The 22,935-nt window shown below is 43.7% G+C and overlaps 1 protein-coding gene across 2 annotated transcripts in view; it reads left to right on the top strand.

Moving 5' to 3' along the window:
- The first annotated feature begins 13,086 nt into the window (after nt 1-13,086).
- SLC34A2 (solute carrier family 34 member 2) overlaps nt 13,087-22,935 on the top strand; it is a 42,387-nt gene continuing 32,538 nt past the window's right edge. Inside the window, exon 1 of one of the 2 annotated variants that reach the window (XM_055000012.1) lies at nt 13,087-13,124. Coding sequence is in view for 1 of the 2 variants with exons in the window: in XM_055000011.1 (XP_054855986.1) it covers nt 14,912-14,923 (12 nt within the window). In the remaining variant the exon portion in view is untranslated. Of the gene's footprint in view, nt 13,125-14,898; nt 14,924-22,935 lie in introns of those variants that run through there. The other variant, XM_055000011.1, reaches the window with a different exon arrangement.

Here is a 22,935-nt window from a genome sequence, read left to right as displayed (position 1 = left end):
GGCTTAAATCTTCCAGTTTTAAAAATGCATGCAATGGAGCAATATAAAGCTAACCATGGATAATCTTGAACATTATAGCTGATGAAAAACTTGATAACAAGTCCAATAATTTTTTTCCGTATTTAGAAAAAATCCATGTCAGATATTCAACTGGAACTCTTTCAGAATAGTTATAAATAGCAATCTAGGTGCATCCAAGTTGAGTGTTCAAGGACAGTAGAGCTCATCTCTATAAATTTTTTCCGACACGTTTGCTAGTCGTAACAACCTGTTAATAATTTTCCATACCCAATATCCGACAAGTTACACTTATCATGGGGCCTTTATGTTAAATAAAATCCCTTTCAATGGAAGTTAGCATTTAGATTTCTGTTTCTCAAAAGGAAACATTTTCAGGGTCATAAGTTGGGATGGATAATGCTTTGCGTCCTACACTGTGCTGAAAAAGTAGGCAGTATTTTAATAAGATCACTCAAACTGTGTGACTGCATTCTTATTATTTTCAGAAATAAGTACCTAAGCAGAATACAACTTACACCCTATATAACATTTGGCATGAGGTTAGAGATATTTTTCTCAAGATAAAAACATGTACATGCGTAACTTTGTTCAGAAATAAGCCCAGGGGCTGACTTTGGAGCAGGTGATAGAGCTGCTAGAAACTATGTACTTTTGGATTTAAAGTGTAGTGGCTTACAAGGTTTTATAACCGCATTTTAAAGTAATTAAGTAATCATGGCAAAGTGATTTTTAACACAAGGGAGATAACAAGGGGAATTCACTGCAGATTTTAAGTATTCAAATTGGGATTTAAGTGCAATTAATGAGTTTAGCCATAACTACAAAGGATTGTATTATGAATCTTTTAGTACTGGGCAAACATTTCATCAAGGTATTTTAGAGCCAAACTCCATGTTAACAGCAGTTCCATGTAGTATTCCCTTGACTGGAGATTCAGTCCACTCTAAAGGAAATTTTTTGCTTATGTTTGCCTACTCTGGGATGGGAAATTCCTGGAAATTTAGGGAAGACGTCTGGGAAGGGTAGAGTTTGAGGGGGCAGGGAACACAACAGAGTGTGAGCTCATCCTCTAAAGGTGCCATGTTCTCAGTAGCAACTGATCTCTGTAGTCTGGAGATCAGATATACTTCAGGGTTGGCTCCACCTGGAGGTTGGCAACTCTAATGTTGGGATTGTTCTGCGGTTAAAAAAATGTTCACAAGATATATATAGAACCACCAGTGAAACCGTGGTGGTTGAGGCATCTAGCAGTCCAGTGATAATTATGTGGGGTCAGATGGCTAAAAATGTGGAGAGGGGGAACTGTTAGGGATGCCATTCCGCCCCCCCCCGGGGGGCAGGAGATCCCCCGCTCTCACCCTCTGCCCCCCACCTCTACTCAAGTGGCTGGTGAGGGAGGAAAGGTGAGGGAACACTGCCCTGGGCATGTTCCCATGGTGGTGTGACGACATCACCTCCAGGAGTGATGTCATTGCGCCACCCCAAGAGTGCTCCTGTGCTTCTCAGCAGGCCGATTTTGGCTCCAAAAGGGCCAAATCAGGCCGGTTTGGGACCCCAGTTGACTTGCTGAAAAGCATGTGTGCAACCCTCCACCTGCACGGTGACGTCACTTCCGGTCATCACATAGGCACAAGAGCGCGCATGCGAGGAGCACCTGGGAACACCCAAAGGTAAGTTCTGGGCCCCCCTGCTCTCTTTGCTGGGAGGGGTGGGGGACCTGGCATTTCTAGGGACCATAAATACTCCAAATGTCTGCAAATGAGGCCACACTGAGACTTAGATATAGAAGTAGAGACTAGCAAGGGAATTGTTTTGACTTTTTTTGGTAAACTATCACTTTAGTTCAATTTCAGATCTTTCTGCAAAACTGGGATTAGGGATCCCATTCCCCCAGTGGGGGGCAGAGAATCCCTTGCTTTTGCCCCCCTTCACCTGGCCAGTGGGGGGAAAGGCATGGGGAATGGGTCCAGGAGCTCTACAAGGCACGGGGATGGTTTAATAAAAATCAGCCCCAACACTAGGTTAAGGGGGGGGGTTATCAAATCAGCCCTGCATGGGGGCCTTCACTTTCTTGTTGCTCCAGGAATGACGTCATTCCCAGCGTGACAAGGAAGTGCTCTGCAGCATTTGTGCAAAGTGCGCATGAAAGGTAATTACTCCCGAGGTGCACACCCCCTCCCAGTCCCTTCTTTGGGCTCCAGGGGAACTGGCAACTCTACTGGTGGGGGTGGGGGGCAAATTTGTGTCCAAATGGGCCCAATCCATGGATTTAATTATCTTCACATTGGGACCTCTTGAGAATGAGATTTATGATGTTAGAGATGGAGACAGAGGTGGAGATGGAGATAGAGACACAATTTGTATATTCTCATATTGTTTACCAAATTACTTTCTGGACCCCACCATTCTGGCACCCAGGCCTGATAGAGGTGAGGGGGAAAGGGGTGGGGTTTGCTGGAGCTGGCAGAAGGAGAGCTGGGCGGCTTGATGCTGCCTTCTTTGCATACGGCAGGGGTCCCCAATGTGGCGCCTGCAGGACTCACGGCACCTGCTGACACTTTTACTGGCCGGCATCCTCCAGATGTTTTTAGAAAGTGGGTGGAGCCTGATGGAGCTTTGCTCATTAGGGCACTGGAGATTTGATTAGTTTTGCAGATTTTTAAAATTGTGGCTTTGACAACAGGTCGGGTTGCCAGGTCCCCAGGGGCTGAAAGCGGGGAATAGGGGGGTTGTTGGGGGGCACATTGGTAGGGTTTTACCTTGCACATGCATGCTCCAGAACATTTGCATGTCGCATTGCATATGATGTTCCTGGCCCAATGTGGAAGCAATGGGTCACACTGAGGGCTGATTTTTACTGAATTGGCCCCCGTCATGCATGACCGGTCGGTTTATTTATTTATTTATTTATTCAATTTATATACCGCCCATCCCAGGGGCTCTGGGCGGTTCCACATTGTGCCAGGAATTATGTCATTCCCTGCACAATGCGGGAGTGTTCTGGTGTGTACAGGAGCTCCAGAGTTTCTAGCCCCATTCCAGTGCCTCTCTCCCCCAACTGGCCAGGTGAGAAGTGGCGGGAGGCTGGGAGCAGAGATCCCTCACCCACACCAGGGGGTTGGTAACCCTAGCAACACGTGCCATTACAGCACAAAGATCCTGACTGCACAACCGAAGATAAGCTGAAGTTATGCAACAAAATATTTTGAAACAATATGTTCATCTAAAAGGGCATCCTGTTCAGCGGGGCTTCTACCTGAAATGTCGAAGATTTACTATTAGAGTGATGTATAAACACAACCCCTGCCTTTTTGTGATTGGCTCTGCCACCTGCTGGAACACCACCTTGTTGTATGCCAGCCTCTGGATGAGAACTCCAAAAACATCTGCAGGCTCAAAAATGTTGAGGACCTCTGGTGTATGTCGTTGGCGGCAGTGGATGAGGAAGGCTGCATGGGAAGAGCGTCAATTCTGCATTGGAGATAACCGGCACTTATGCCCTTGGGGTCAAGTTCCAGTTGTTCACTACCTGCCAAAGGTCATTGGAAAGTTTTTTTTCCACATATTTTAGTAAGTGAATTTGTCAGCTAAGCTGATAGGCATTTAAGTATGATTTTACAGTATTTAATTTACCCTGTTTAAGTGCAGGGTGCAAATGCTGAAAGAAAGAAGTCCTTTCAGATTGTTCTAATAGTAAACCTTGTTCGTTAAGAAGGCATGACTGCCCGGAATTGTTTTGTTTTTGAAACTTGCCTGATATAGAAGAGTTAAGAGTGTGAAAGATCCACTTGTGGTGAATGGATAGGACCTTGTCCCAGACTTTTATACTTATAGAGATAAGTGACACCAGCCTGGAAGAGGGACAGAGTTCAAGGTCCTTAGTTTTTTTCCCCCAAGTCTTTGTGATAAGAGAGATTTTCTGGATTTTATTTTATTTATTTATGTCATTTACCCTATGAATTCATTTTGAAAGCCATTGTTCTATAACAATGATGGAAAGAGTAGACACTGGAAATTTTGTACTATGTGTTAATATTTAAAAGCTTCAAAAATGTAATCTTGGTATTTACTCATGAAGGACGGGATTTGATTCCAGAGGTGCTAGTAGCTGGAAAAGACCTTGATCGTTTGCAGTGATTACAGTTCCAAATCCCATTAACTGTACATTCCCACTAACTGTAAATCACTCCAGCCAATATTTTTAAATATGAGATTGGGCCACTGTAGTGTGCTGTCCATTGCATATGCAGCACACACACACACCTCAATGTGCAAAACCAGGGACAGCCAAAGACAAAAATGCTCTCTGAGTCTCCCGTTCACACTATCCAGACCCAACCGAGATATCGTATGAAGAAAATTACTTTTTGCCAATTCCCTCAGATCCTGTATAGGGATTTTGTCCCCCTTGTTCTCCCCCTTGCCAGTGTGTGTACTTCGCCAAAGCAGGCACTGATGCGTGTGGTTGTCTTTCACAATGCTGCCCCCAGGCCCACGGCCCTGCTTCTTATTTAGGTGTGCTATAAAGTTCTGCATCCACTTGTGGTATTTGGGCTATAGAGAACAGAGGATCACCAGGATCTGGTTGGGGCCTGGAGATTTCCTGGAACTCCAGCTGATCCCCAGACTATAGAAATCAGTTCCTCTGGAAAAAATGGCTATGTTGGAGGCTGAACCCTGTGACATTATACCCCACTGAGCAGAGATGAAATTGGCAGTGCCTTCTGGGAGGTGAAGATGAAATGAACAACCCTCTGAGGAGCGATCTCTGCCAGCTCTGTCTTTTTAAACTACTCTCCAGTAGAGAGGTGAAATTGGCAGAGCCTTCAGCTTTGTTTTTTTAAACTACACTTCTTGGCTAACATTGTGTCTCCCTACACTTGAGCGTCCTCATGTAAGAGGTCTCGTGTAGAGAAACTCTCAGTGTGGTATAGCGCTTAGTGTTAGAGTAGGCTCTGGGAGACCCAAGTTTGAATCCCCTCTCTGCCATGGAAGTTTGCTGGGTGATCTTGGCCCAGTTAAACATTCAGCCTAATCTACCTCACAGGGTTGTTTTGAGCATAAAATAAAATGGGGAGTGCATTGTAAGCCACTTTGGGTCCTCATTGGGGAGAAAAGTGGAGTATAAGTGAAGTAAATACATTCGTTTACTTGCACACTATGAAAGTCGCCAGATGAGGAGCCTGAGGTGGGATTCTGCCAGAGCCTCTGTGGCTCAGGGTGGATCAAGATTCTTTTGCCTGTATCGGATACCTGATGCTGGCAAGACAGAAGAACTTGCTCGTGTGACTTGGTATATGCGCGTCCTGTTCAAAATAGGCTGCTTCCCTTGCAAAGCAGCTACACTCACTAAACCCGTATAGCTGCTAGCTGCATTGCATGGATAGCAGCCCAGTTCCAATGAGGCACTTCACCAGTGCTATCTTTAAATCAGAACTTAAGATGTGTGGCTGAGGCACTCATAAGTACTCTGTCAAAGCCACCTGTGTGACTGTTTACGCTGTGAATGAAAGGCACCCCTTTTCTTGTCTTGACCTCGGTGGAACAATCTGCTGTTGTTCATGCTTGGAGGAAGAGGGGTCGTGGGAGGGGCCTCGGCCTGTGTCTTGGAATCTGAGGCTGAGGTTCTTAAAGAGTTGCTCCTCAGCATGGAAGTCTGATGGGGTGTCCAGACTGGAAGTTCCTGGAAATCCTCCAGGCGGCTGGTTGCTGATTTTTTCTGCATATGAATTAAGGTCATTTCCCACTGTAATTTACTCAGATTTGAAAAGGTAAATTCAGGATCCTCATCTGAATTAGAAGCCTGATCCCCCTTTTAGTGACTTTGTTAGCAGACCAGGGTTTGAATGTAACATTAGATGTGTGTAAATATATAGCTGCTACAATTAAAGACCATTTGTTTTTAATGAATATTGAACAGCAATAATTTTTAGTTATATTGCTGTCTTTTTTCTGGTTGATCAGCCTCAGTGAGCCCCCTCCCTTCCCCCAAACCCACCCTCTCCAGTCTCCACCCCCAAATCTCTAAGAATTCCCGACCTGGAGTTGGCAGCCCTACTGCCACCTAAAGGAAAACGTGTTTGTGGCGTGCCCCCCCCAGTGGCTTCAGAATAGGTGCAGCCCCTTTAGCTGGGAGTGGCCCCCCCGCATCTCCTCCCTGGCCTTACTGAGTGCTTCCTTCCTTTGCTGCTCCTCGTGCTCGTCAGCGAAGGGGTTCCATCTGGGCCGGGAGGCTGTGGCATCAGGCAGGAAGGGGTGACCCAGGTGCGCTATAGGGCTGCCAGGTCCCCCAGTGATCCACTGCTCCCAGCCTCTACCCCCACTGCCACTCACCTGGCCAGCAGGGGGGAAAGGCCTGGAGAACAAACCACCTGGCTGGCGGGGAGAAAAGGCCCAGCGTAAAAAACCTCCCAGGCCAGTGTGCAGTGGGTATGCTCCCACTGGCCATAATGACATCACTTCCAGAAGTGACATCATCGCGTCCAGCAGCAGGCGTGCTCCTGTGCTTCCCAGGGGCCCAAACTGACCCTGTGAAGGGCGGGGACATGCCTGCTGCCGGGTGCAATGACATCACTTTCAGAAGTGACTTCATTATGCCCAGACGAGCGCGCATGTGAACTTTGCATGCGTGCATGAAGATCATAATGGTAAGTGCCCGGCCCTCCCCCTCCTGTCAGGAGGGTAACGGGGGACCTGGCAACCCGAGTCTGGTAGGTGTATACTGGCCTGTTCACATAACACAACATGTCAGTGGGTTGTTGGAAATGAAGGTACAGTAGCTAGTGGCCTCTAGAGTTGCCAACCTCCAGACAGGGCCTGGAGTTCTCCTAGAATTACCACTGATCTCCTGATGGCAGAGATCAGTTGCCCTTGAATAAATTTCAGCTTTGAAGGACGGACTCCACGGCATGATGTCCCTGCTGAGCTCCCACCCTCCCCCAAACCCCATCCTCTTCAGGCCCCATCTCCAAAATCTTCATAACTGGACATTCTTGGACAACGCCAAGCACTGCCTGGAGGTTGGCAACCCTATGTTCAAAATCACTTTTTAAGTACAGTCCTGGAGTAAACCACACTGATTGCCTGGCCATCTATGGCTGCAGGAGCTGAAAGCGGTTAATATAGTTTCTAGGGGACGGGGGAGAAGGGGCAAGAACTGAGGGACTGGTGGTGAGGGACTGAGAGACGGGGGCAGAGAAATCCCCCAATCTGGATTTTATTTGAAGACCGTGTAGAGCAGCGTTGGGAATATAAGGTGGAGCAAAGCAGCTGCTTAATTTGCATGCTGGGAGGGGCATATGGTGCTTCTTTTTTCACTGTAACCCAGTGGGTAGCAGAGTATTTTGAACTAAGGGCCAAGCTACAAGTGACGAATGACACTTGAACGGCAAGTGGATTGAGTGGAGAGCAAGTGAACTGGGAGGAATACACTTGCAGTTCAAGTGCCATTCGTCACTTGTAGCTTCGCCCTAAGAGGGAACCTAGGAAGCCAAGCAACTGTTACATTGCTAAAAAGGCTTTAGTGGAAGCTGCAGCAGGTAGGAGCTACAACGAAATCAAGTTCAATTGATTTCCACTCAGAGTCTCTCTCTCTCTCTACAATACTGCTTACACGAGGACGCTCAAGTGAAGGGAGATGCAATGTTAGCTGGGACGTGTAGTTTCAAAAGACAGAACAGGAGTGATACGGCTCTGTCTTTTCAAACTACTCTCCCGGGGAGGGGAAATTGACAGAGCCTTCATCTTCTAAACTACACCTCCCAGCTAACATTGCATCTCCCTTCACTTGAGCATCCTCATGTAAGAATCCTATCGAGAGACTCTTAGTATCCTGTAGCTGAGCTATCCCTTCCAGATGGTTGGGCTGATTTCTTCTGGCGAAGGCTCCCTTCTCCCCTCTCTTCACTGAAGTAACTTTCTGGAGAGGATCTTGGCTCCCTCTCTGGAATACAACTGATTCCTTCTGATATGGGCTCTTGTAGCCTGAGTTGGCTAAAATCAAATAATTTCCTAGGGAAGAAGCTGGCCCTGAGATCTTCTCTTCAGATGGGTGGCCTGGGACTCAGGAACTGTGCTGCGCTACTAGATTGTGCAAGGCAATAGCGCTTCCAGAATATAGGCTAACCCCAGACATTAGCTGAAAAGGTGCACTTCCCAAGGACCTTGAGCAGGGTGTCCAGGTCCCCATAGGCTCCCGATGGGAGGAGTGGGGCTGGCACTTACTGTAGCTTTGGCTCAGCGTGATGATGTCACGTCTGGAAGTAATGGCATCACGCTGGCTGCCGGAGGGCTCCCGCACTTTGCACGGGGCTGCAAGTTTACCCACCACTGGCAGGCACCTGGGATCCCTAACCGTAAATGGCCATTACTCATCTTGGGCCTCTGAGCCTTTGGTTTGGGAGGGAAACAGTGCAAGTCCTAATTCTCTCTGTTATAATACATGACAGTTGTTCTGTTTTTACTAAGGTGTTAAAGTGCGATGCTTTGAGAAAGGAAACCCTAGACCTTGATCTGACCCTTGACTCCATCACCCGGAGTACAACAGTTTCCCCTGCTTTAAATATTGAAGGTCCTTCTCAATCTTGGAGCCTTCGCAAGATGAGGGGTGATGAAGGCAGCCCACTGAGGTTTGGAGGGATTGAGGTCGACGAGACTTGGCTGGAGGCCACAGCAGCAGAGAGGTAACGTCCATCTTATCAGTGGAAAGGAAGTGCAAGTTAAACTGATGCCCAGTGGTGAACTTTGTGTGTCCTACAAGGGATCTTAGTCCTGTTCCTCCAAACGGAAGCTGCTGGTTATCTGAATAGACCAGTTTAGTTTCATGATCCATGCTGCTGCTGGACTGGCATACATGCTTACTGGTGTACGTGTGTTTACAGGAGGATGCTCAAAAACGTGTCCCCAGAGCTTCACATACTTGGCACTTGATGAATAAGACATTGTTTTGTGATTGATTTCCCCAAACAAATGGCTGAAGTATTTTGTGTCCTGGGTGGATGGGGTGCTCGAAAAGAGAAGAATTCTATTTCTGTGTAAGTGGCTTGTACAGAGGCCCTAGGTGGAGGCTATTTAACCATCAAATCACAGGAGTTATAAAGACGATATTTTCACAGCCCTTCCTGCCCCCAAAGGGGCTGCCCCTGTCCTGAACGCCTTCCTGGTCTTTACTGTTGCTCCTCTTTCCATTCACATGCAACAAAGATCCTGGTACAGAATCCACGTTACCTAGCAACAGAGACTGTCCATCACTGCCTCCTCGACCAGACAGAAAAATGGAGGAACTGGATAGATTAAACAAAGGACTGGATAGAACAAAGGACTGGAACCCTGTACCTTTAACATCTGTACCTGCAGGACTGCCTCTTCCCCTCTGCTCCAGCCCAACAGTTTTGCTGATTTGAGCAGGGTCTTCTGCAGGTGCCAACCTTAGAATGTGCAAAATCAACAACTGCCCTTCTCTGTCGCTGACCCCACATTATGGGATGGCCTCTGTGATGAGGTCAGGAAGGCTCCTGGCTTTCCACAAACTATACAAAAAGGAATTATTCGAGAGGTCTTTTCTGCACAGGTAATAGGGTTGTACTGTACAGAATGGTTTAGAAAGCTACTTGGGTAAAGGTTTAGGGACTGTGAGATCTACTATGTATAGCTTGTGCTGCCTGCTCCTGTAAATAGGATCCTACTCTGTAATTTTTGCATCGTTTATCATACCATGTTAATACTTAAGTTATGCTGAACATGTACACTCTCTCTGAACATGGAGATTCACTAATAGCCATTAATGGGCCTATTATTCATTAATTTTTAAGCCATCTTGAGTTGGATCCTACGGCTTCCACAATTGGATCCTTTGATTAAGTATTCCTTCAACAGAGAGACTCTTCCCAATAAATAATAACATTTTATGATGAAGAAATGCTTCTTCTGATGGAAAGTCTTTTCTTGTTGAAGGAAGTCCTGTTATGGTAGAAGGGAATCATAGGATCTAATGACAATCATAGTCTTTCTTTCTTTCTTTCTTTCTTTCTTTCTTTCTTTCTTTCTTTCTTTCTTTCTTTCTTTCTTTCTTTCTTTCTTTCTTTCTATCTTTCTTTTGGGAACTGCCATCAGTTCTCAGTCCTAAGCAGAGCGTCACACTTCTAACTACATTGAAGTTAGTTGGCTTAGAAGGCTATAATTCTGTTTAGGATTGCCCTGTAAGAGTATGTGCTGTGAACCATAAAGTCCCTGGTTCAAATCTCACCTCTTCCTAGGGTTGTTAAGTGGAATTCTTTTAATTACTCTTTGCCAAATTTCTCCCTTAAATCCAGCAATCTGTTTTGATTCCTCTTTTTAGGAATTTGAGTCAGTTTTGAATCAATTCCTCCTTCATGAAAAGCAAGATTCAGTTTAGATCCCTAGGAAGTAATATCCTTTTTCTTTCCTTAGAAGCTCATTGATTCATAAATTTTGAGCAGCAGAAAATATTTATTCCTTATTTTCTGGATGCAAGTGCTTAAGAAGTAATATATTTATTTATATACTACAAATATTGTTGAAAAATTAAGAACAAGGTGAGAACCATTAAAGAAATGATTAAATACAAGCTGAACTAATCTGGAGAACTGGGTTTGATTCCCCACTCCTTTGCTTGAAGTCAGCTGGGTGACCTTGGGCTAGAGGTTTGGGCAAAGGTTTGGGGACTGTGATCTCTACTACTATGTATAGCTTGTGCTGCCTTCCAGAGCTCTATCAGCCCCACCCACCTCACAGAGTATTTATTGTTGTAGGGATAATAATGACATACTTTGTAAACCCCTCTGAGTGGGCATTAAGTTGTCCTGAAGGGCGGTATATAAATTGAATTATACCAGACTACTTTTTACCCTCTGTATCGTATTACAGTGGCACAACAGCAGGCAGAACTCCACAGGTAAGGACATCTACATTATCACATGGTTAAAAAATCTCAAAGATAAAATGAATAAGAAATCCAAGAGAATTCCTTTTTTGAAAGAAGAAAAGAGGATAAGAGGAACCAATTGCTATATCTGAAAATTACATATCTAATTTTTTTTGGGGGGGGGGAATAACAACAGTGTGCTTGGGCGTGCTTCCACAGCGTGCTTCCACCCCCTGTAACAACCCTGCCTCACCCAATAATTCACACATTTACTGTGCAATCCTAAAAACACTTTCCTGGCAGTTATTCCTATTGTACAGACCTGAGTCAGGTTTGGGATAGGATTTGTGTCTGATAGTGCAATACAGGGCTTTCAGTGGGCTTAGACTGAAGTAACTTTGCGTAGGACTGCACTATTAGGCAAGTTAACATCTCCAACTCCTGAGTACTGTACGGAGATATTAAAACTGAATTACCTTTCAAGGTTGTATAACCATTGTGAATGACATTACAGCCACTGACCAATTATGACCACTGTCCATTACCTCATTTCAAACCATAATAACCCCACTGCATGGAGAAAGTATGAAATTCCCTCAAATTACCATCATGTTCAGATTCCTGTGCTACTTCCTGGAGGTGGGAACCTCAGCTCCAAATGCTTGCTCAGCTCGCAAGTTCACTGAGGTGGCCAGTATCTCCCCCCACCCCCGTTGACCTCACAGAATTGTTATGAGGATAAAATGGTGATAAAGATAAGCCACAACTTGGGCTAGTGTAAATGTAAAGAGACTTTCCCCAAATAATGCAAGCAATTCCCATGGAACAAACCCAAGGGAAATAAACACAGTGCTAAATACATTCACAATATTCCAAATGCAACACTTAGTGCAAAAATACTGGATTTATCTTATACTATTATTCACAAACATATATTTCAAGTCACTTATAATCCAATACACCAAACAAGCTGATAAATCCCCCAGAGTCCCAAAGGGACGGAGTCTCTAGGACCCAACGGAACGCTGGAGAGCTGTTGGAATGTCCTCCTGTTAAGATTCTCCGTGCTGTTAACAATTCCATGTGAATTGCTTACAACTTGGGCTAGGGCAAGAGGAACACAGAAGTAAATAAATAAACTTAATTACCTTGTTGAGTGTGCAAATGTTAACACCATTTTCACAGATATTGTGAACACCCATTGATAGGCTACAACAAAGTAAATAAAAATCCGTTTACAGTGCATGGAAAGGAAGAGACTTCCTTAGGCATGGCCTCCCTCCGCACAACTGACCGGTCGAAAGGTGTGCCTGTTCATTCAGTTAGGGTGCATGAGTTGCACGTGAACAAAGATGGCATTCAATAGATGGCTGTGCTCTGATATTGACTTGGCATGTCCTCCTGTACGTCAGAATAGCCGGACTCTGAAAGAAGCTCCCTCGGAAGCTCATGTCTCTGGACTCAATAACAGATATTTGCAAATCTGACTGATTTTCAAATATGAAATGGTGTTGTGTGACCTTTCTCACCTGTGATTCTTTGGTGTCCTATTGCTTCTTGTTTTTCAGAGTACTGTTACCAAGGATGCATCTTAGTGTTTGATTTTTTAAAAAAGAAAGGCACTGGACTGAAAGGAACACACAGACACACACACAGCCCAACCAAATCACCCTTTGGTTATGAGAAGGATTCTGAACCAGTTTTGGTATCTAGAGTCAGTTTGTAATCTGCCCCCTACTCCAATCTTTTTCTAGGAAGATCAACAGGTAGTGGAACTAAGACACTTTTTCCCTTGGAATGTTTGAAATCAGTTTAGGGATGGGGAAAAAAAAAACTTCAGAGAAAGAATAACAAAATTGCCTGGCCAGTCAGCAACGGGGGTATAACACACCAGCCCAAGCTGATTAGAAGCCTGTTGCTGATGATGGGGTACTTTTTCAGTTTACAGATGTTCAGGGCCTTTAGCGTGTTTCTCTTTGAAAAGCATTGCCAGCCCTTCAGACCGTTCTTCCTGCAAAAACTCCTTGGGATTACTAAACTGCAGGTAGGCTGGACCTTGACGGAGCGAAATTGGAATGTGAGCCTGGGAGAGGAGGAGATGATGATGACAGCAGACTTTGCTCAATACCTGTGCTCTCTCTCCCTCTCTCGCTCTCTATATATTGTGGCTCCCAGCTGGGTACCTGCTTGAATCCTTCTTTGTCTGGGAAGGAAGCGGCGGGTGAGTAAAAGGAAATCTGATCTCCAGCTTTCCATTGCCTTCCCTGTATATTTGTCATCTTCTCTTCTGATTTCCTGCCTGAAACAACAGTTGGTGAATCTCTATGTTTTTGAACTTTAAAAAAAATCTTTTAAATTGGGCATAGCTATACTGGAAACCCCAGAGGGCACCGACAAACAGGTGTCTGGTTCCTAAAGATGAAACATTCTAAAAGTAGGGTGAAAGTTCTCTTAGTTTTATTTTACTGACTTGTTTTTTTAAAAAAAATTAATACCACTTTTTAAGTACTTATTCACCAAGCCTTACATTGAAACAATTTTATAATAAATGTGTTGCAAACACAGAACAATATAAAACAGAACACAGCAAAGCAAAATATTCACAAATGGAAGTATCAACTGAAAGCAATGGCTAAATGTTGGGCTTTATATAATTTATAAGAAAAAATAATTTAAACCAATGATATTTTGGTTCACTAAGATAGTGGTTTAGCCGGAATATACCTCTCATTGCATTTTCATACTATTGTTGAAAAAAGTCATTTTCTGTAGTCAGTTTGCATTGATGGATTGAGAAAAAGAGGTTGCATTGATCTAACACTTTTCACTGAATTTGACTGTAGCCAGAATAGCTTTCCTATTAGATTGGTGTATTTTTTGGAATTAGTTTTCTTCCTTGGGATTCATTCCTGTAGTTGAGTGCACAGAGAGTTTTATTTAGGGTGCTGTTTGTATAACCCCAAAGGGTCAGAGGCCCAGTGTGAATTGGTCGGCTTTGAAGCGTGGCATAGTTTTTCTTCAGTAATCCAACCAGAGATGTCAAGATCAGCATATCTCACGATCGATATTTCCCTTTTGAGTATTTCCCGTTTTGCATCAGAGATGAAGGATGTCACACATTGCATTTAAATGCTGCTTACCTAACAGGTATTCCTAGTGGTGTCACTGGAGCAAGAAAAACTTGTCCCAGCAAACATAAATTGGCACGAGCCCTTATTTAAAATTATTGCTTGTTCTGTCATGTTCAGTATCCATGCACCTGCCACATCACTAGGAGTGCCTGGATGAAAAAGCCATGCGCCAAAGACTGCGAACAACTGCTTTGTAATGAAGGACCTGTTTCCAAAGGAGAGTCCCTAACACTGTTATTACAGTTGTGAGATTTGGTTCTCATGGGATGTAAAGGTGCCTAGACTTACAGCTATTTATTGAAAGATATTGACTTGTACAATCTTCTCTATATTGTACCCTCCAAGCTACCAAATCTTTATCGTTTATTCAGAACGCCCCCCCTCGCTTTTTCGCTTGCTGTGTTTTGGGAACTTGAACATTCTTGTTATTGCCGTATATTTAGCACTTCATTCACAAAGTGTTATGTTGTTTTATTTCAAGACAGTGCAGTAGGTAGATTGGGTTGACGCTATCTTCACACATTATGGAGTACACAGTTTGGTTCTGGGGTAGTCCCATGTGACTTGCAGGTTCTGCTCAATTCCCCTGTGTGCAGTGCCTGATTTGGATCATGCCTCTGATGCGCATAAAGAAGAGGCTTCAGCTCCTCCCTCTCATATGTGCCATTCTTCTGACCCACAGTGGCCCCAAGCATGCACTAATTTGCCCATCGGGGAAACCCTTTGTACAATGATGGATTCCGCAAGAGGCTGAATATTGCCTCCCCTCCGTCAGAATAATGAGGGGAGGCTGACGCCCTTTCTCCACACAGACTTCAGTCATAATCTGAACCGGGTACTGCATGCTTGGGAATTGAGGAGAACCGTCACATTCTTCATGTTATGCAAGGTAAGGATGCTGGACCCAACCTGCGTACCCCACAGTGAAATCCTTGTTCAGTCATGAAGCTGACCCGGTGGCTTTGAGTTGCTTCTCATGTTTTTGGTGAACTTACCTCACAGGACTTTGGTAAGGATAAAATGTTCGGTATGTGTGAGGGATAGGCCCATTGTAAACTCTTTGTAAGATGACTGGGATAATTAAATGAGAAGGCAAGATTCTCTAGAAAAGTCAATAATGCTAGGAAAAGTGGAAGGCTGAAGGACAAGAGGAAGACCTAAAATGAGATGGGTTGACTCAATAAAGGAAGCCACATCCTCCAGTTTGCAGGATCTGAGCAAGTCTGTTAATGACAGGACATCTTGGAGGTCTTTCATTCATAGAGTCGCCATAGGTCGGAGGCAACTTGATGGCACATAACACAATGTCACAATTATTTGCATTTTGCGTATGTGGCTGAGAGTGACTTGCTCAAGCCCACATAATGTGTTTATGGCAGAGAAAGAGCTTTGATGTCAGCCCCCATTATCCAGGCACGAGCCCCTGACTGCTGGACATCACCAGTTTTCAAGGGAAAGATGCTGTTCACTGAAGCAAAATCTGTGGGGGGAGCTGACTCAAAGACACAAGGTTTAATTGCAGGGTGTGTTGGGTTTGGACTGGGAAGATCTGGATACAAATGTTTACTCAGCTTGAAAAATTTTCAGTGATTCTGGGCAAGTCAATGCCTTCCCATATAAATAAATAATTATCTAATTTTAGTTTTGATGTTGACTACCCTGTTATGCCTTGAGCCTGTTTTGGGGGAAAGCAGGATATTAAATTTTTAAATAAATACATTTTCCTTTAAGGAATTCAGGGCAGTATACATGAGATTCATCATTTTAATATTATACAACCATATTATACAACCACCCAGTATAGTATTATTATTCGCGTTGTTGCTGCTGTTATTGTATGCTGTAAGGAAATGGTTCAGAGATGCTTTTGGTAAAGGGATAGGGATTACGAAGTTTACAGCTGTGTACAGTCTGTTGCTGTATGATCTTATCTAGTAACAACAACAACAACAACAACAACATTTGATTTATATACTGCCCTTCAGGACAACTTAATGCCCACTCAGGGTGGTTTACGAAGTATGTTATCATTATCCCCACAACAATCACCCTGTGAGGTGGGTGGGGCTGAGAGAGCTCTGAGAGAGCTGTGACTGACTCAAAGTCACCCAGCTGGCTTCAAGCAGAGGAGGGGGGAACCAAACCCAGTTCTCCAGATTAGAGTCCCACGCTCTTAACCGCTACACCAAACTGGTGTAGTGGATAGTAATATCCACATGGTTTAATATGTCATGCCAAATTACTTATGTTCTGTAACGCTTGTTTTCAAATATCTGCCATCTATACACTATTGTATTGTTTACTGAATCAGCCATTGATCATAATGGCTTACACGGTATAAGTCTAGGTGAGAAAGGCAGACTATAAATAATATAAATACATTTTGTCTTGGACCCATAGTTATCTATCTATCTATCTATCTATCTATCTATCTATCTATCTATCTATCTATCTATCTATCTATCTATCTATCTATCTATCTATCTATCTATCTATCTATCCATCTATCCATCTATCCATCCATCCATCCATCCATCCATCCATCCATCCATCCATCCATCCATCCATCCATCCATCCATCCATCCATCCATCCATCCATCCATCCATCCATCCATCCATCCATCCATCCATCCATCTATCCATCTATCTATTAAAACTGTCCTAAACCAGCATAAAATGTAACAGCTTTCTTATTCTCAAGACATCAAAGGTAAAAATTATCAGCTTCAACATTACTAAAATATTACACAAAAATAAAATATGTCAGCATTCAGTCACATATCTTTATATCTTCCTTAACTGACAGATTTTGTAAGCTGCTGCAAAGAACTTTGCGGTGAACGCTGTCACCTTTGGGTTTTCATCTATTAACAGGCATACTCAAATTCTGAGTGGCCAGGGTGCCTATTGATGATAGAGGAAGCAAACTCAATGCTAATTTCTTGATAAGAGGGGCAATGAAATAGAACATGTCCTATAGTTGCATTTTCCCCTATACCATAAGGACACAACTTACCTTCCATCTGAACTTTTTGTATTGCCCCTCTAGAACTGCAGAGGGGAGGGCTTGATGTCTTGCAAGTGAGAATGCCCTCCTATGACTGGGTACCTCCAGCCGAGATAGATAAGCGGCTGGAGAGACTACATATCTAGGGCTGCCCACAGATAAATTTGGCGACCGTTCTCAATCTATCTGCCGCTCTGTATCCAGCATCCTTTGTTTCAGGGCTAGTTTTGCCTTTTCGTGCCCCAGCTCCGACTCTGAATCAGAGGAAGCTCAGTCTGTAACTTAATTTTTACTGTTTTTAGCCATGCAGACTCATAACTATCCTCAACGATCAAAGGAGTTAAGGCCCGAGGTCTTAAATTCAACTTTAACCAGAGAGTAAACAAGGCAAGGCACACCCCGGCGCCCACTTTTACCATGTCAGATTCCAGCCATAAGTTCACATTTGAAACACAATTGAAGAGCAGCTCTCAAAAACTTTGCACCTGTTTAGTTTCTCACCCATTCCAAAGAAGGGGGTGGCCCTAGCACTGTACCATATAATAGCCATGCCAATGTTTGGGAGCCAGTTTGGTGTAGTTATTAAGAGTGGCGGAACTGTAATCTGGAGAACCGGCTTTGATTTCCCACTCTTCTGCTTGAAGCCAGCTAGGTGACCTTGGGTCAGTCACAGCTCTCTCAGAGCTCTCTCATCCCCACCTACCTCACAGGGTGATTGTTGTGGGGATAATTATAACATAATTGGTAAACTAGTCTGAGTGGGTGTTAAGTTGTCCTGAAGGGTGGTATATACATTGAATGTTATTATGATGTTATTATTGTTAATGTTTTAGCCTGAAATAGTTTGAGGTCCACTGGAATATATTGACCATCCTTATTGCAAAGAAATGTAGTTGTATTATGGGCAGATTTTTGTCTAGCATCAGCTACGAAATCACAGTGTGCCTTCCTCAAACCAGAGGCTTGTAGTACCACCCCTAAGTACTTAAAACTGGCCACCTGTTCTATCCTGTGGGCATTTCTATTCCACACCCGAATTTTGGGTCTCTTCCCAAATGCCATGATTTTGGTTTTTTGATAGGTTATTGCCAAATGATCTCTGCTGCAGAACTGAGACAGCATCTTCAATGCCCTTTTCAATCCTGTTGGAGTCCTTGATAAGATTACTGTATCATCTGCATATAGTGGCACTGAGATTTCACGATCCGATCATTTAGGGGGGTAGAAATCTGGGTCACTTAAATTATTAACCATGTCATTGGTGTAGAAAACAAAAAAGGGGGGCGGCGGCGAAATACGGCCTTGTTTAACTCCCTTACAGTGAAATATTAAGTAGAGTTACTCCATTCTAAGCCCACTGATGTCAATGAGATTAGACTGGAGTAACTCTGCTTAGGATTTCACTGTTTGTGGTATTAATTTTTATTATATCTAACTTTAAGGATGGTATTATTATATAATGCATGGATTAGGTATAAGAGCCTATGATCTACTGAAGTCTTCTCTCATTTTCCCCACAATTTGGTCCTAGAGACAGAATCGAAAGCCGCCTTCAAATCTATGAAGTAAGGTTGGACTTTTTGTTAAGTGTTTTTCAATTAAATGTTGTAGAATCAGACAGTTATCTATAAGTAACTGAGACAGAACATAAGTAAGTATAGTGGCTCTATCTTCCCTAAAACCAGCTTGCTCTTCAACTGTTTGATCTTCCTGCTCTAACCAACTTTTAAATTTTTCTGTGCAGTGACTGGCATAAAGTTTATCTTGGACCCATAGTAATGAAGAAATTATCCCAGTTTCTAAAGGAGCCGCCCACTTTTCTGAATCATGGGGTGGGTTGCCATGCAGGTTGGTGCTCACAAGAGCCACGGGTGGCATGTTGAAAAACCATGTGTAGCTTCTGAGCCACTGAATGAGTATCACTGCCCTAGGGATACTTTTAAAATCTCAGCTAATATGTGAAGAGTCCAGTAGCACCTTTAAGACTAACCGACTTTATTGTAGCATAAGCTTTCGAGAGCCACAGCTCTCTTTGTCTCTGTCTTGAAAGCTTATGCTACAATAAAGTTGGTATTTTGCTACTACAGACTAACATGGCTAACTCCTTTGGAGCTAATATGTGCTTTTCATTCCAGTTATTCACATGCTTTATGATGCATGAATGGGATACGGTTCTCTGTCACCTACTGGCGTATATAATTCTTTTTAATAGATCGTGTTTCTGCACAATAGTCACAATGCCAAATTATTATTTTCTATTTCTATAACATCAACAGTGAGCATGGCTCTTACAGAGTAATGCAAGTTTCTGCCTCAAGGACTTTCCCCTAGAGATGGGCACGATCCAAAAAAAAATTAACGATCCAGCTGATTGTGGATCGGTGCTGGCGACGATCCTGAATTAACGATCCACACCGATCATCTCCAGTTCCCGAACCGTGGATTGTGGATTGTGGATCGTGGATGCCAAAGCGGGGCACGCTGGTATTCCCAGCTATGTGGGAAGGTGGGTTGTGGCAGCGGCCGTCTCTCTCAGTCTCTCTCAGTCTCTCCAAGGGCTAGCAAGTAGCAAGCAAGAGCTCTGTCCCACTCCACTGCTCGCAGAAAGTGAAACCCAGCCTGGGAGCCCATGACATGGGTCCCATTCAGCAACACAGGAGGTCTGTGTTTGGCCGTCAGAGCTGCCTATCAGGGTTTACAGGGATGAAATTGGAATGCCCATGGCTACAGAACACTCCCTTCCCCCTCCCTCCCCTGGGTGTCTTCTCCCAGCTTGTGACTGCTTTGCTGCTCCGTGGTTGGAAGGAAGCCCTGCTGATCAAGGAAAGCTGGGCTTCCATTTGGGTTTCCAGGGTGACAGAAGGAGGGAAAACAGAGCTCAGGCATTCCCCTGGCTCTGTTGCCAGGGGAATAGATTGCTGCCGCCTGAGTGTCTGGATCCCTGATCCGAGCCCAATCGCCCTGATCCAGGCCCCTCCCGATCGCTGGATCGTTCGCCATGGACGATCACGATCCGCCGGTTCACAATCGCACGATCACCATTATCGTGGGTTTTTTCTGATCATAATGCGGATCGTGCCCATCTCTACTTTCCCCCCTCAGTGTTGCTTGTTCCTTGTTGTAATGATTTTAAGTGTGTGTGTGTGTGTGTGTGTGTCTTTAAATGCTTGGTGTGGTACAGATGAAGAGTGGGGGTGAAAGAGAGGGATGAGTGAGTGAAATGATTGGTTGATGACTGAGAGTGTGGGCAGAGTGAAGGCATTTTAGACTGAGAGTGGAGAAAAATGATTTAGTCAGGGCAGGAGAGGCAAGCTGTGTGCAGCCTGACGAGGGTCTGAAAGAAATATTGATTCTAGTTCATTTAGGCAACCTGTGTGGAAGCCTGAAGTTTGTGTGTCTGTAAGAGAACTTTAATTCTATCTGAAGCAGGCAAACTGTGTGTGAGCCAGAAAAAGTGTATATATCTGTGTGATTGAGCCTATGAAGAGAAAATTTAACAACGGAACTATTTTTGAAACCATCAAGCTTAATTAACAGTATGAAACCAATATGCTTCTTAACAAAATAAAAGTTGGTTGTTGTGGGTTTTCCGGGCTGTATTGCCGTGGTCTTGGCATCCTGACGTTTCGCCAGCAGCTGTGACTGGCATCTTCAGAGGTGTAGCACCAAAAGACAGAGATCTCTCAGTGTCACAGTGAGATAAAATAAAAGTTTATTTTTGTTTATTTTAAATCTCAGAGTTATTTGTTATTCCTATATCCCATTTCTATCCTCAGGGCCACATAGACCCATGAAGGAGCCTGATGCTTGGACGCGTTATATAAAGGGGAAATATAAATCATTTTGGAATATAATTCCTGGTGGCAGCAATCTAGCCAGAGGTGTAAGAAAAGGGTTAAAGGGAAAATCTAGCTAAGGACAAAAAAGGGGGTCATACAAGTAACACTTGTCCATTACTCCTCTTCTCACCTGGTTTTCATCCTTGGAGGCCCCATGATTCCCAGCATAGTCAAACTCCCTTCCACCGTTTTTCACCAGCACAAAAGTTAGTGGGATCCCCCCTCCCCATGCCTTGTACATTATTAGACAGCAACCAATAAGTGTATGACATTTTCGCAGTTGGTTCTCCCAATACTGTCTCTCCATGAGGATTTCTAAAATAAATAAACAAGGGCTTGGATCCAGACTAGCATTTCTACAGGTGCAAGGATTTCCATCTGCAGAGCATGAGATTCTTACCTCTCCCCCTCCACAGGAAACCAAATGACCCCGAAATCCTCTTTGTGGGAGATGGGGGGCCTCCCCCACCCCTGGAACAGGATTTGGGTGAGCATTGCAGGCTGCCAGGGAAGGGCAGAGGCAGAAAAATCATGCTGCCTAGGGGAAAGCCCTTGCCCCACAAAGACGCTAGTCTCTACATCAAGCCTAGAAATAAGGAGCAGGTGGCAAGTCTTCTGGACCTCCAGTAGCTACTTCTCTCATTCCTGACCCTCTTTTCATCTCCTTTCCCCCAGTTCTGGGTCTGCGACCTCCTTTGTACACCTTCTTCCAGCTTCCTCGCTTATTATTTTTTATGGAAGTGTGGATATTTTTATATTCATTTTAGGCCCTGGATTTAAATTGTTTTAATGATGTATTTGTTTACAGATTTTAATGTTTCTTAAAATGAGATTTTAATTTGTTAGCTGCCTGAGTGACCCTATGAGGGCAGAAAGGCAGGGGAAATATATCATAAATAAATAATTAAATAATAAATACATATAAGCTAACATATAAGGCCTTATTGTGCTTAAGTTAAGCACATTTAAATTTCACGGGAGAATTAATTTATTCTTAAAATCTCTTTCTTTAAACTCAGTGCAGTTAAACCCTTCTAAGACCATTGATTACAATAGACTGAGAAGGGCACGACTCTTCTTAGGATTGTACTATTTAATACCGAACTTTGGCTCGGTCTTTCCAAGGTGAATAATCTTTAGCCGTTCTAGATGTCATATTGGCTCAGTGTCACTTTGGCTAAATTACCAAATTTTAAAAATTCTACTTTAAGACTTGTACTCCTTGAGCACCACATTTCAAACGAATTAATTTTCTTCCTGCCAGTTTTCTTCATTGCCCAGCTTTTACATCCATACATAGTAATGGGGAATAACATGGTTTGGATTATCTTGATCTTGGTCCCCAGAGAGAGATATTTATCTTTAAGGATCTACTCTAGCTCCCTCACAGCTGCTCTTCCAAGTCTCAATCTTCTTCTGATTTCTTCATTGCAGTCTCCCTTTGGGTTGATGGTTGGGCCAAGGAATAGGTAATCTTGAACAGTTTCAATTTCCTCATTGTCAACTTTAAAATTGTGTAATTCCTCAGTAGTCATTACTTTTGTCTTCTTGATGTTCAGTTGTAATCCTACTTTGGCGCTTTCCCCTTTAACCTTCATCAGTAGTCGTTTCAAGTCTTCATTATTTTCTGCTAGTAATGTGGTGTCATCTGCATATCTCAAATTGTTAATGTTCCTCCCACCGATTTTCACTCCACCTTCTTCTAGATCTAATCCAGCTTTCCTTATGATATACTCTGCCTAGAGGTTGAACAGGTAGGGAGATAATCTGCATCCTTGTCTGACACCTTAGCCAATTGGAAACCATTCTGTTTCCCCATGTTCTGTCCTGACAGTAGCCTCTTGTCCAGACTAGGTAGCGCATCAAAACAATCAGATATTGTGGCATCCCCATTTCTTTTAACACCATCCATAGCTTTTCATGATCTATACAGTCAAAAGCTTTGCTGTAATCTATAAAACACAGGCTGATTTTCTTCTGAAATTCCCTAGTATGTTCCATTAGCCATTGTAAGAATCAAGGTATGAACAGCCTTTTAATTTGCCCCACCAATC

The sequence above is a fragment of the Eublepharis macularius genome, chromosome 15, assembly GCF_028583425.1.
Source record: "Eublepharis macularius isolate TG4126 chromosome 15, MPM_Emac_v1.0, whole genome shotgun sequence".
Taxonomy (NCBI): domain Eukaryota; kingdom Metazoa; phylum Chordata; class Lepidosauria; order Squamata; family Eublepharidae; genus Eublepharis; species Eublepharis macularius.
This window is presented reverse-complemented; position numbering and strand designations above follow the sequence as displayed.